Source organism: Chanos chanos, chromosome 2 (assembly GCF_902362185.1).
Source record: "Chanos chanos chromosome 2, fChaCha1.1, whole genome shotgun sequence".
In the NCBI taxonomy this organism is placed as follows: Eukaryota; Metazoa; Chordata; class Actinopteri; order Gonorynchiformes; family Chanidae; genus Chanos; species Chanos chanos.
Genome location: NC_044496.1, coordinates 4,211,127 through 4,222,594, shown reverse-complemented (window position 1 = coordinate 4,222,594; position 11,468 = coordinate 4,211,127). Strand labels below are relative to the sequence as shown.

Sequence of the window (11,468 nt, the reverse complement as noted above, 5' to 3'; positions counted from 1 at the left end):
GAAATAAAACATTATATACATACATATATTGAAGTATTTATGTATGTATATAAATATATATATATACAAAGCAATCTTTAATCACCCTGTTTGTCTTTTTTTTTGTTGTTGTGCATTTGTCATTAAAGTTTATTGCGACACCATTGCCTCGTGCAATTTACATGGAACATTTGACGGTGTTGAATCGATAGATGTTAATAATGTAGATGCAGAATCAAACACGGTGTGGGTGAATGTGAGTTGGGGTTTTTTTGAGCCTGTAGTGGGCTTGAATCCTAAAGAAACTATTTTTATCAGCCCAGAAGTGAAAATGATGATGCTTTGCACAATGTCCTGCCCTGGAGATACTACAGACAAGCTGACTGTGTAAAAAGCAATCTGAAGTCCAAGCAACTGACAGGAGAAATTACAAGCACAAAACAATGAAAAATGCTTACTAGATTTTTTTGCATTTTGCGATATTTTATTTTAGTCTGAATAGAATCAGATCAAAACCCTCAATCAAAACCTGAAGTTAAATAAGCATAAATCTGAACGAACACAGAACACAAATTTTTCAAATGTATTTTATCATTTATTAAACTGATGCAACACCTAATACCCAAGACCAAAAAAAGAAATCACCCACACAGGTTCAGTAGGAGGTCACAGCACCTTTAGTAGATTTGACTGCAACCAAACAGTTCCTGTAGTTACTATAGTTATTAGTCTCTCATTATGACTCCTGAGCACTGAACTGAGTCAAGGCAAGAGAAGCCTACAGATCCTTTACTGTTGTTAAAGATTTTTCCTTGGATGGTTTTTCTCGAGTGATTTTTGACATGTCGCTCACTCTTGGGAAGATTCCCCACTATCCAGAAGCTCCTCAGTTTGAACAGTTTGTGTCTGTCGGTGGTGTAATAGAATCCCAGAGCCTCAAAAAAGGCTTTGCAACCGATTCCAGTCTGTACGAGTCGTGTACCAGAGAATTCCAACATCTGAGCTTCATAAAGCCTTTAAATGAGTTCAGCCCACAACAGAATGGCAACATGTTTTTCAGGCTGGGGAAGAAAAAAAATGCATGTTTGATCACTCCTGCAATCCAGTGAAATTAAATGGCACTTTTTAACAGCATACATAATAGTGACTCTGAAAAAAAGTTTTATCATTCATCTTCTAAAATTTGTGGTTTTGTTTTTTGTCTTTTCAAATTACTGTGGCAAACCAGTCAGTCCATTTAAATCCTGAGCAGTTTGAGTTTAGGCTCTGGGGGACTGGTTAGGCCAGGTGGTTAGGCACAGTGTGCTCCCAGGGTACTATGTAAACAAGCAGACAAAAATAACCACAACGGGTCACGCTCGACAGCTTCCAGTCTGGTTAAGTCCAACTACTGATATGCAGGTGTTGTTAGCTAGGCACAAGCAAACTATAACAATATAAGAATAACTTCACCATAAACTAACCATATTACTGTATAATAAGTCAGTTATTTCATGATAGGGAAAAAAAATGATAACCATAACGATATAACAGAGTCATTCACCTCAAGTAACAGAGGTGTTTTAAAGAAGAACACATTAAGGTGACAAAGCAGAAAAGCCACAGGAGCCATGTTGCTCCACTCCACTCTTCTTCTTTGTCACAGTTTAAACAGAATGGGCAACAAAGACTGTCATTTGAAGAGATATGAAGCTTGGCAGGTATCATCCTACACCCCCAGCAACTACGAGTCAGCCTAACAGTGGCAATAAATTCACATGTTTGTTGCTTATGTGCCATTGACTCTAGGGTTTTTTTTTGTTCACAAGTTTTTTGCCTTGAAGAAGTCATACCAGCCACCATTTTGCATTTCCTGTTTTGTTTTGTTTTGTTTTGTTTGTTTGTTTTGTCTGGGTGGTTGGCTTTTTTAGATCTAGTGTTAGGCTGTTTGCCCGATTGTCAACGAATCAAACTGAAAAGAGCCTATGGAGTCCTACAGTCAATGATTACTGTAAAGATGATGACCTTTTCAAACTGTTTCACTGGAACCGGCCAAACAAATGGTCTAGATATGACCTCTTAATCACGGCATCTGCGCACCAATGACTGTCAGCAAATTATAAAACATGTGCATGCAAAGCAGTATGCAAAATTTGACAGATCTCTGTCCCTAGGTGGCGAAATTAAATAAAAGGAATACTGTATTTAAAAATATCCGTAACTCTCAAACTGATTGTTTGCTGAGTTCAATTCTTTGGACAGTTTATGTTGTTTGGACATCCCACAAAAGAGTTCGCGTTTCTTATTTATTTATGTATTTATTTATTTGTTTATTTATTTATTTATTTATTTATTCGCGTCATTTGTGTCGTCATCGTCAACATTTGGTTCATTGGCCGAAAGTCCCGAGTGACGTTTTAAATTTTATGGTAGCCATTTTTTTCAGAGGGTGTAGAACGATTGTTATGGGTAACCCGCCTGTCAAGCACTGACACTGAGGATTGTCGTGGTTCGTCTGTTGATTTTTTTCTTTTTTTGAAAGCTATTTGATTAAGATTTTCAAATATGTCTGAAGAAATCGAAGAAACAAAGACTGTAGAGACTTCGGCGGAGGAGCAAAACGTCAGTATCACTTTTATTTTGCAGGCTAGCTGGCTATACACGCTAACTTTTACTGTGCTAGCTAGTTATGTCACTTTCCAGTTTCTCTTTCATGATACCATTTCCTTTTGTAGACAATTGTCTATTTAGGAACGACAAATAATTTGACACACGATAATCTCTGATGGTGTAATTGTCAGCCTTAATTTTATTGCTGATTGAGGTATGAATATTGGCAACAGTTTCTTGGCAAAATACGTAGATCGCAACATGTCAACGGTGTGTGTACCACTAGTTAGCTTGTGCTTCTCTGACGTGAATCAAGGATATCTGGTAATGTGTGAAACTCAGTAGCGTCTGTGCTGTGTAGGGTTAAGATTAACATTTCTGTCAATATGTCGTCTACCTCAACATCGATTTAGCTACACTGAACATTTGGCTTTATTTTACACGAAAAGTTAAATAACGGGCACCATCAAGGAGATGAAAATATCTGTTCATCGGCAATGACAAGCGAGTATGATCCTATGTTAGTGTCTGAAACACGCGTTTCTTAGACAGACCTGCTTTCTCAGTTTCTCAGAACAGTTTGTACTCGATTTAGGATTTTTCCTCATTGATCTGCTTACGTAAGGAACTGAATCGGTCCAATGGCTTGCTGTAGTTTCTAAGAAATGAATTGGAGCTACACCACGATACAACTGTATTATTCTCCGTCTCTCCTCAGGAGACAGAGACTAAAGTGATCTGTCCGGAGAAGGTTGAGGAAGCCAAACTCAAGGCTAGATATCCTCATCTTGGCAACAAACCGATGGGTTCTGATATCCTTAGGAAAAGGCTTCAAAAAGGGGTAAGGTTTTTTTTGTTTTGTTTTGTTCAAGCATAAACACCATTAAGCCATGTACAATTCAAACATGACCTCCAACCTTAGTGCTCGGGCTAAGCCAAGCTTATAAATATCTGTGTCATGTTACATTCAGAATACTTTGTCTGCCATCACAACACAGCCCATACCCAATCTGAACACTCACTGATTAATCTAATGAGCTTATGTTTTATGATGATGTTAAGCGTTTTATTACTGTAATAACACAGGATGCCCTAGCTCACCGATTCTGTGATTCGTGCGTCTCCATGTTTGTTTTACAATTAGACATTTAGGAGTGGTAGGTCTCTTTGTCTGGAGCTCACTTTCAGTTGTATTGTCATTGATCAGCATTAGCTTGATTTAATGCTGTAATGTCACTGATCAGCTACCGTTGCTATACACAGTAATGTACATTTAAGATGTAATCATTTGATGGACGCAAGGAAAGACATGCCACTTCGATAGATGGATCCCTGTTGCAACCCCACAAACACACACACCCAGACACACACCCACATAAGGATAGATTATTATTATTACTGCATACGTGTTTACTTTGGAAATTAGTTTGTAGGTTTTTAGCGTGTGGGCGCTCTGCAGTGTGGAACGTTTTGTCTCTGTCACAAAGAGAGAAAGAAAGAGAAAGGGGGGAAATCAGCAGAAGCTTAGCGTCAGTGGCCTGATTCCAGTTCAGTAAAGTTCCTTCCTCTCCACTCTTCACCTCCTTTTTCCTTTTCACACTGATTCCACTGAAAGACACAAGGGTGTGTGCAGTCGTTATTTTTCCCTCTTACCTATCCAAGGCCGCATTTAGTCCAAAACGCCCTCAGAGGAGAGGAAGAGCTTTAGTGCGTAGAGGACCGGTTCATATCTCATCGTTAAATTTACAGTGGATCCAAACAGATTGTGAAAGGTTGGGGGGTTAGAAGACGGCGTGTCTCATCCAGACTATTGATCCGTCGTGGTGTTTTTAAAATCGCTTAAAAGCGGTGTGTGATCGAGGAGTCAAATCAAGGACTGTCAGATCTGTCAGCAAAATAAAGCTGAAGTGCCTGTGTATTGGTTTGTTACCACGTTTTGTTTAACTGAATTGTAAGAATTTATGCATCTGACAGTGTCAAAGGTTTTGTTTTGTTTTTTTCTTTGCCAGAAGCGTTTAATGTTACTCAGAAAATGAGCTGTGTGTGTTCACTGATCGTCAGACTCCTGAAGGATGTCTGTACTTTGCACCTATAAAAAGGGAAAGGTTTCGACATGTTTTAAGCATGTTTGGACTTCCTTTTTTTTTAACAAATTATTTTGCTTACACAGACATTTAAGGAGCACTGTGAGAAGTCTGTGTGTTTCTGAAACGCATTGAAATCTACACGGACTGACCACAACATTCACTGTGATGTTCAGACAGGATGTAGAACTGTTGTTTTTTTTTTTTGTCAGCTGGCGCACTGTTACACAACACAGTGGATTTAGAAATGTGAGCAGCTACATACAGTATATGGACTTGCTGAAATGACACAACCCCAAAAAAAAAAAAAAAGTCTTTGCTCATTTCTGTTGGAAGGAGGTGAGAGTTTGTAAGGTGAAGAAGGATTAACTTTCTCTTCACAACTTACTGGTGTGTCATTAGTGGTATTGTGGGGCTATAGGCTTAACAAGAGCAACAGGCAGTAAAGGGCTTTAATCTGCTAAAGGTAGCACTGTCTGGCACGGAGTACTAACACACATTCAGTGTTTCAGTCTTAGCGTAACGGTGTTATGTTTAAATGGACAGCGCTGAGATAAAGTCTTTTTCAGTCAAATGTTATTTCGATACAACATCTGTAATCAGTTGGAGGGTGGAAAAGAATGTGTCTGTATTTTGATTATTTTGTTTCATTGCACATGGTCTGTCACTGCAGGGCTGCCCTGCCGTGTGGGAATACGACCAGACTGGGCAGAAACTTGTACCTCTCCATGACCGCTTCGCAGCACGGTCAAACATGTGAATTTGGTCAAACATCCTGTGTGAATTTGGAGAAAAGCGCAGCATACAGAAATGACAGTTGTTATTAGAACCAAAAATGCTCAGCACAAACAAACAATCAGCCTGATGAATAACATCACATAGGCCCATGAAAAAATCTGGCGCAAGGTTTGGGAAAGGACGACAGATAATACACAAATTCTTTCCCCTTTTCTTTTAAGCTAGTTTTTGGAATACGTTTGTGTAATGAATCTAAGGCCTCTAGCTATGAACTCCCATTTGATTTAATGAGGCGTTTCTTATGGAGTTTATTTTATTGACAGGATACTAAAATCCCCAAAGAGTACAGTCTCTGGATTGTTGTCGTCGCCCCCCCCCCCCCCCCCCCCCCCAAATAGATGTTTTCTCTCATGGAAGATTATCTTCATATTTGTAATCATGAGTCTGATCTGAATTCTTTTTCTTTTTCTTTTTTTTTTCCATTGCCATCTTGTGACTGTTTCTCCTCCGCAGCCAAAATACTTTGACTCCGGCGATTACAACATGGCCAAGGCCAAGATAAAGAACAAACAGCTCCCCACGGCCGCCGCGGAGAAGACTGAAGTGACCGGAGACCACATCCCCACACCCCAGGACTTACCTCAGAGGAAACCGTCTTTGGTCACCAGCAAACTGGCTGGGTGATGCTTCCGGCTGCCTAAACCGCTGTATAACCGCTTCTCGTCCTGTATGCTTACTATTACTGCTACTGTCCCATCGCTCTTCCTCTTTTGTCCTCTTTTTTTTTTTTTTTTTTTTTTTTTTTTGTGCTGTTGACTTTCTCAGCGTTCATGTACCTCCATGTACTAAATGTACTGAACATGGTATCTTTTCAGGAGTCTGCATTTACCAGTAATTACCGTTATGCTGAATTTGTATTGTTTAATTATGGAAGCTGCTGCAGTCAGTGACTGGGTCAGAGAAAAAGAAAAAAAAACACGACAGGTTCTGTGAAGATGTATGTGCTCCTTACAGGTATTTACAGACATACGGAAAGTAAATGCAGGTAAGCAGCAGAAGGAAACGTATGCGTTCTCAAGTACTGAGGGTTGGGAGGGATTTTTAAAGACAGTTTTACGTTTTAGTTGTCCCATTCTTCACGCTCAGAAATTAAAATTGTCGGAATAACGTGCTTGAATGATTATAATCTAACCTTTGATAATGATCTTCCTTTCCATGTTATGAGCATGCTTGGGGCGGCGGGAGTTGGGGGGAGGGGGGGTGTTAATATTTCAAAGGACCACACTGCTATTGTTAGAGTCTGAAAGCACGGCACGGTGAAAGGCTGGAGTTTGCTTGCGTCTTTCTCATCACTCTTAAAAAGGCCTTAAACGTGTATATAGCTTTTTTTGAGCCTTGTTGGATGCAGCTTACAGACAGCTTTCTGTCTGCTCTTCTTGAAATTCGTAGAGATTTCTGGGACTCTGCAATACGTGTTGAGACAAAAAAAAAACAACAAAAACAAAACAAAAACAACAAAAAAAAACAAATTAAAAAGAGTTTCTCTCTGCTCTGAATAAAGCCTTATTGTTAGGTGAAAGCAGACCTTCCTCTAGTTCTCAGGAACCGCATCACAGCACATTACAGTTCAAACCAAACACTAATACAGCTGGTGCAGTGTGTCCAGTAATCAGTAAGCTTCTCCTTAGATCAGCCAGGCATGTGATTGCGAAGTGAGGCTACCAGTCGGTCCCCAGGACCAATATTAAACAAACAAACAAACGTTCGATTAAAACACTACCTTAAAATGTGTGGAACGTGCATGTGCATTGACTGAAATCAAAGTTGTGCCATCTGATTTGTAAATAAAATAGTTTTACAAACCTCCCTCGTCTTGGATGTATCAGTGGTGGTCTCTGTGAACGAAGGGTCTCGTTAACATGTGTGGAAGCTGTTAAGCTGTTGTAAGGACATTGATAAGCATCGATGAGAAGTTGCTGAGACACCTCGTGATTACTGAGAAACGTAATCCCACGCCGTCACAATGCATTTTAATCTAATTTTTAATCTAAATTAATCTAAGTGTTCCTACTATTGTTTATTACACAAATGCACACAATGCTTTTTTATGCTTATTACACTTCCTTCTCATTCTGCAATAATAATGTAACAAATAGTACATGGGTGTTGATTTTCATATAATAATCGAAAAGTGTCTGGCCTTTGCAGCGTTGTTCATTTACAGGTATTCTGGGCCCGACAGAAAGCTGTGAAGGGATGGAGTCACACTGAAATGATGTCAGCGTGTTGTTTCGAGAATTTTAAGATCGTATCCTTGTGTTTAATGAACATGCAAGATGCAAGAACAAGTCAGTCAATTACAAACAATTACCAGAAGGGGGCAGCAGATCTACTAATGGTTCACCATACGCGCAAGTATGAGGTGTATAGGGTGCGCTTGGATGTTAAGGATATTTCAAAGCGAAAGATAATGGTGCCACATGAGTGTGGAAACGTTTAAGTACCAGCATACACCTCTGACGTTTGATATACCAATAATACAAACATTCTTTAAGAGCCAGCAACCATTGTTTCACGGCCGCCACCGCTGATATGAAGCACCTGGTTTTCCCAACATTAGACGCTATAAAGAAAGCATCTCTAATTTCTGTGTGATTTCCCGGCTCTCTCTCTCTCTACGTGTGACTGCTTTGTTAAGTGAGTTGACAGGGTAGCATTACTACATCTTTGAATTTAGGGTCGCAAGATTTAGTCCGTCAGATTTTACTTTAGCAGTGAGGGTAAGTTAGTCATATATCGTTTGGCGAGGTTTACGTTCTTTCTTTCTATTTGCCCCTCCTTACATTAATTATTTATTCTGTTATAAATAAATCATGTCTTTGTATTGGCCAGTTTTGACTTAAAACCTTTGAGGATCTTCTTGGTTTTTCTGTTAATAACAGTGCCCCGACCATGGTTTCTTCTCAAGGTATCGCAGCTTCGGCTGTTTTGGGGGCGGGGGGCTGTTTACAACTTTCTCTCCCTTATCTTCCACACCTGCTTCAGCTAATCACGGGTTTGCCGATTGGATGATGAGCTGAATCAGGTGTGGTTCGAACAATGACATCTAAAATGGAGCAGGGTTGCGAATCACTGAACTGGTACTTTTTGCAGAAAGCCACACGGCGGCAGGCTCTATTCGTTTTTGGACCCGTCTGGCATGGCAACAACGTTTCACTGAATCATTTTATCCATCATATCCAGAATGCACGGAGGGACACCAAAATAGCGAGATTAACGTCCAAAAACAAACGTACATGTTTTGGAAACGTGTTTTATTCACTCTTTGGGACGATTCCAATTAAATGGAAGTGTTGGCACTTATTTCTTACGGCAAGTAAAACGTCATTAATGCTTAGTTAACTGAGATTGGAGAAGGCGAGCGCGACCATCATGGCTGCGTCGGAGCTGTATACAAAGGTAATGTTCGATATATTTAGATTATGTCAAATTCATCATACCTAGATATGTACTCTAACTGAGAGAAATGCCTGACAAATGACTGCAGTGTTAAATATTGTATCGAGAGAAGTGCCAAGTCGGTGCTCGCTTTTAATGGTTGACATATTCTGAATGAATGAACGTATTGTCATGATGTGTGTGTGTAATGTTAGCTGTGCCCATCTAACCTTAAATATAACAAATCCTTGCCTGTATTTGAAGGATAGTTAGTTAGAAATCGTTAGTTAAGTAATCGTAGTGTTCAGCGCTGAACTGTTAGCTTTTGGTTTAATCGTTTTGGACAAAATTTCAAGCAGTTTGCCCTTCATCCTGGGCGAAAATGAAAACATGTATAATAAACGTATTTTTAAGATCTTGATCAGTTCTGGGCTTGGTGTTCGCATAGTATTTAGGTTAAATTACACGAATGGGTCCGTTTTTTGAAAGTCCTTTCTGTGTTGTCTGTGTATTGCGGATGATGCAAGCGGAGATGTAGCGAGCTAGCCCAAGCAATGCACTGAGGTTCTTAGGCAAACAAAGAAAAAGCAAAACAAAACAACAAAGAAATATGAATGTAATGTTTTTGCCTTGGATTTGTCATGATGGTAGTGTTACAGCCAAGTGCACGTTAAATAGTCTTTTTATTTAGGACCATGTCATCTGTCGGGTTCTCGTTTACGTTGATATTGGACTGCAGGGGAAAGAGTCTGGTACAGCTATGATGCTGCGACCATCTTTGACATCACTGGGAATATGACGACACTTGTGGTTGTTTTCAAATTATAGCTAGGCCTTGGGACCACTCTGTCGACTCCCCAGAACTAAGGCGTGTCTGAGACTCACACAAAAAAAAAATCATCATAAATTTCTTACAGCTTGTGATGATGATGATGATGATGATGATGATGGTGGTGATAATGACGACGTGTGTTGATATGACATTTTTCAGTTGTCATATAGTGTGTGTGAGGTTGGGGGGGGGGGAGAACCGCCTCCACCTCTCCGTCCCAAGCTCGTATTGTCAACTGGCTTTTGTGGATTATTCGCAAAACCATGGTTAAATTTCGCTTGGTAGCCGTTATTGGGAACCATTATGTTATGTTACCATGTACTGATAATCAGTGCTGCATTGACACCGAGGCATATAGTGTACATCACTGGAGTGTTTTGAATGGCAGTACATGTAATATACCCACACTTATGGCTGCTGTTACGCAGTTTTAACCATTAAATTAAATATTTATCTCAAAATGATTGTGGTGTTTGAATTGTCAGCTCATGTAATGCTTTAGTTTTTAGGCCAGGCTTTAGGTAACACTTAGACATTGGATATTTTTGTCATGTAGGCCTATAGGCTAAGCGCACAGTACTTCATAAGAGGTTCAGTGGTACAGAGTGATCTGCAATGGCTGAATTTTAAAAGAGCTGTGTTTGAAGCATTTTGAGTCTCTTTGAGGTACAGAGGTAACACCACTTAGACCTACTTGTTTGGTTTTTTTCACTGTTAAGCATTTTGCTCTTCCCAGAAGCTCACTGACAAGGTCAGATGGCCCCTCACAGCTCACAACACTAAGAGTAGTATTCACCATTTCTGTCATCGCACGTACAATTCCAGAGAACACTCCGGTCTTTGTGTCTCCGTCCAAGCAAAATAACAACAGCATTGACTGGGTGCAGGGCCTGTTACTTATCTAACATCATGGACTTGTGCCTCTACCCCTGGGTTGTTCCTGTCTGGCCCAGCCGTGGGAGCGTGTCCTCTGACTGCGAGAGCCGTCGCTGGCGCTGCATCTCGGAGACGTCCGGAGCTCACGTGAATTTTAACAGCTTTATCGAATCTGCAGCGCATTTTGAAATAGGTCCTCGATGATAGTGCCTGACAAATCACTTTTAGAATGTAGTCATCAGTTAGGATTTTTACATTTTTTTTATAGATTCTGCATTATATCACTGTGTGGTTAGCCAATTGAATTAGGAGAACCAGATTTAACCCATAATATATAACAACATTCATTGAATTACGCTTTGGCTACACTCATTATCATAAAATGAAGTAGGATTTAAATGGCTTGGTATGACTTCCTCTAGTATGTAGATGACCATCTGATTGAGTGTGGGGGGTTTTTTGTGTGTGTGTTCCAGAGAACCATTAAAAAGTTGTGAAAGTTAAGCAATTCATTGGATTTTTTTTTATCATCACAAATTGATTACATGTGCAGCAGATTACCCTGAGTGAAATCACTACCCGCTACAAGCCCTTGAATCAGTCAGTACGACACAGTTACTAGTGTGGCGTCCTCAGTTGAGCCAAGTATGGCCTAGATACAAAGCATTTTGTTTTTTGGGGTTTTTTTTTTTTTCAGGATTGTTCAGTCAAACTTTATATAAACGTTTTTGGTCCAAATAGAAAGGACCGTCAGCCATTTCGTTTTTTTCCTGCAGACGGAGAGTTGCGTCTTAATCCCTGTGTCTTCCAGCTGAGAACTTCTCCATTCTCTTTTGGATACGTTTTGTAGCATCTCAGTTATTTGATGTAATTCTCATGTGATTCTTGGAGCGCTCATCCCAGTCGGGCGAAGGGTAAAAAGTCTGTTTGAC

General features: G+C 40.0%; 2 protein-coding genes across 4 annotated transcripts in view; both read left to right on the top strand.

Annotated features, from left to right (window-relative positions):
* Window positions 1–2,431: 2,431 nt before the first annotated feature.
* Window positions 2,432–6,190, top strand: arpp19a (cAMP-regulated phosphoprotein 19a). 2 transcript variants are annotated; one of them, XM_030764840.1, is made up of 3 exons: window positions 2,432–2,580; window positions 3,296–3,409; window positions 5,904–6,190. In XM_030764840.1, the coding sequence occupies exons 1-3, from the start codon at window positions 2,524–2,526 to the stop codon at window positions 6,072–6,074; spliced, it is 342 nt and encodes a 113-aa protein (XP_030620700.1). In that variant the 5' UTR covers window positions 2,432–2,523; the 3' UTR covers window positions 6,075–6,190. The 2 variants fall into 2 exon arrangements, with proteins under 2 accessions (XP_030620700.1, XP_030620699.1); XM_030764839.1 differs by having other exon boundaries at window positions 3,287–3,409.
* A 2,632-nt stretch (window positions 6,191–8,822) lies between these two features.
* myo5aa (myosin VAa) overlaps window positions 8,823–11,468 on the top strand; it is a 47,981-nt gene continuing 45,335 nt past the window's right edge. For both annotated transcript variants that reach the window (XM_030764870.1, XM_030764869.1), the window contains exon 1: window positions 8,823–8,849. In XM_030764870.1, coding sequence (XP_030620730.1) covers window positions 8,823–8,849 — 27 coding nt within the window. The remainder of the gene's footprint in view (window positions 8,850–11,468) is intronic.

What these genes read in the sequence shown, in the direction of transcription:
- arpp19a (XM_030764839.1), top strand. Translation starts at nt 2,524, where the DNA reads ATGTCTGAAGAAATCGAAGAAACAAAGACTGTAGAGACTTCGGCGGAG. An exon ending in CTTCGGCGGAGGAGCAAAAC is followed by an intron (nt 2,581 to 3,286) that starts GTCAGTATCACT and finishes GTCTCTCCTCAG; the next exon opens with GAGACAGAGACTAAAGTGAT. An exon ending in GGAAAAGGCTTCAAAAAGGG is followed by an intron (nt 3,410 to 5,903) that starts GTAAGGTTTTTT and finishes TCTCCTCCGCAG; the next exon opens with CCAAAATACTTTGACTCCGG.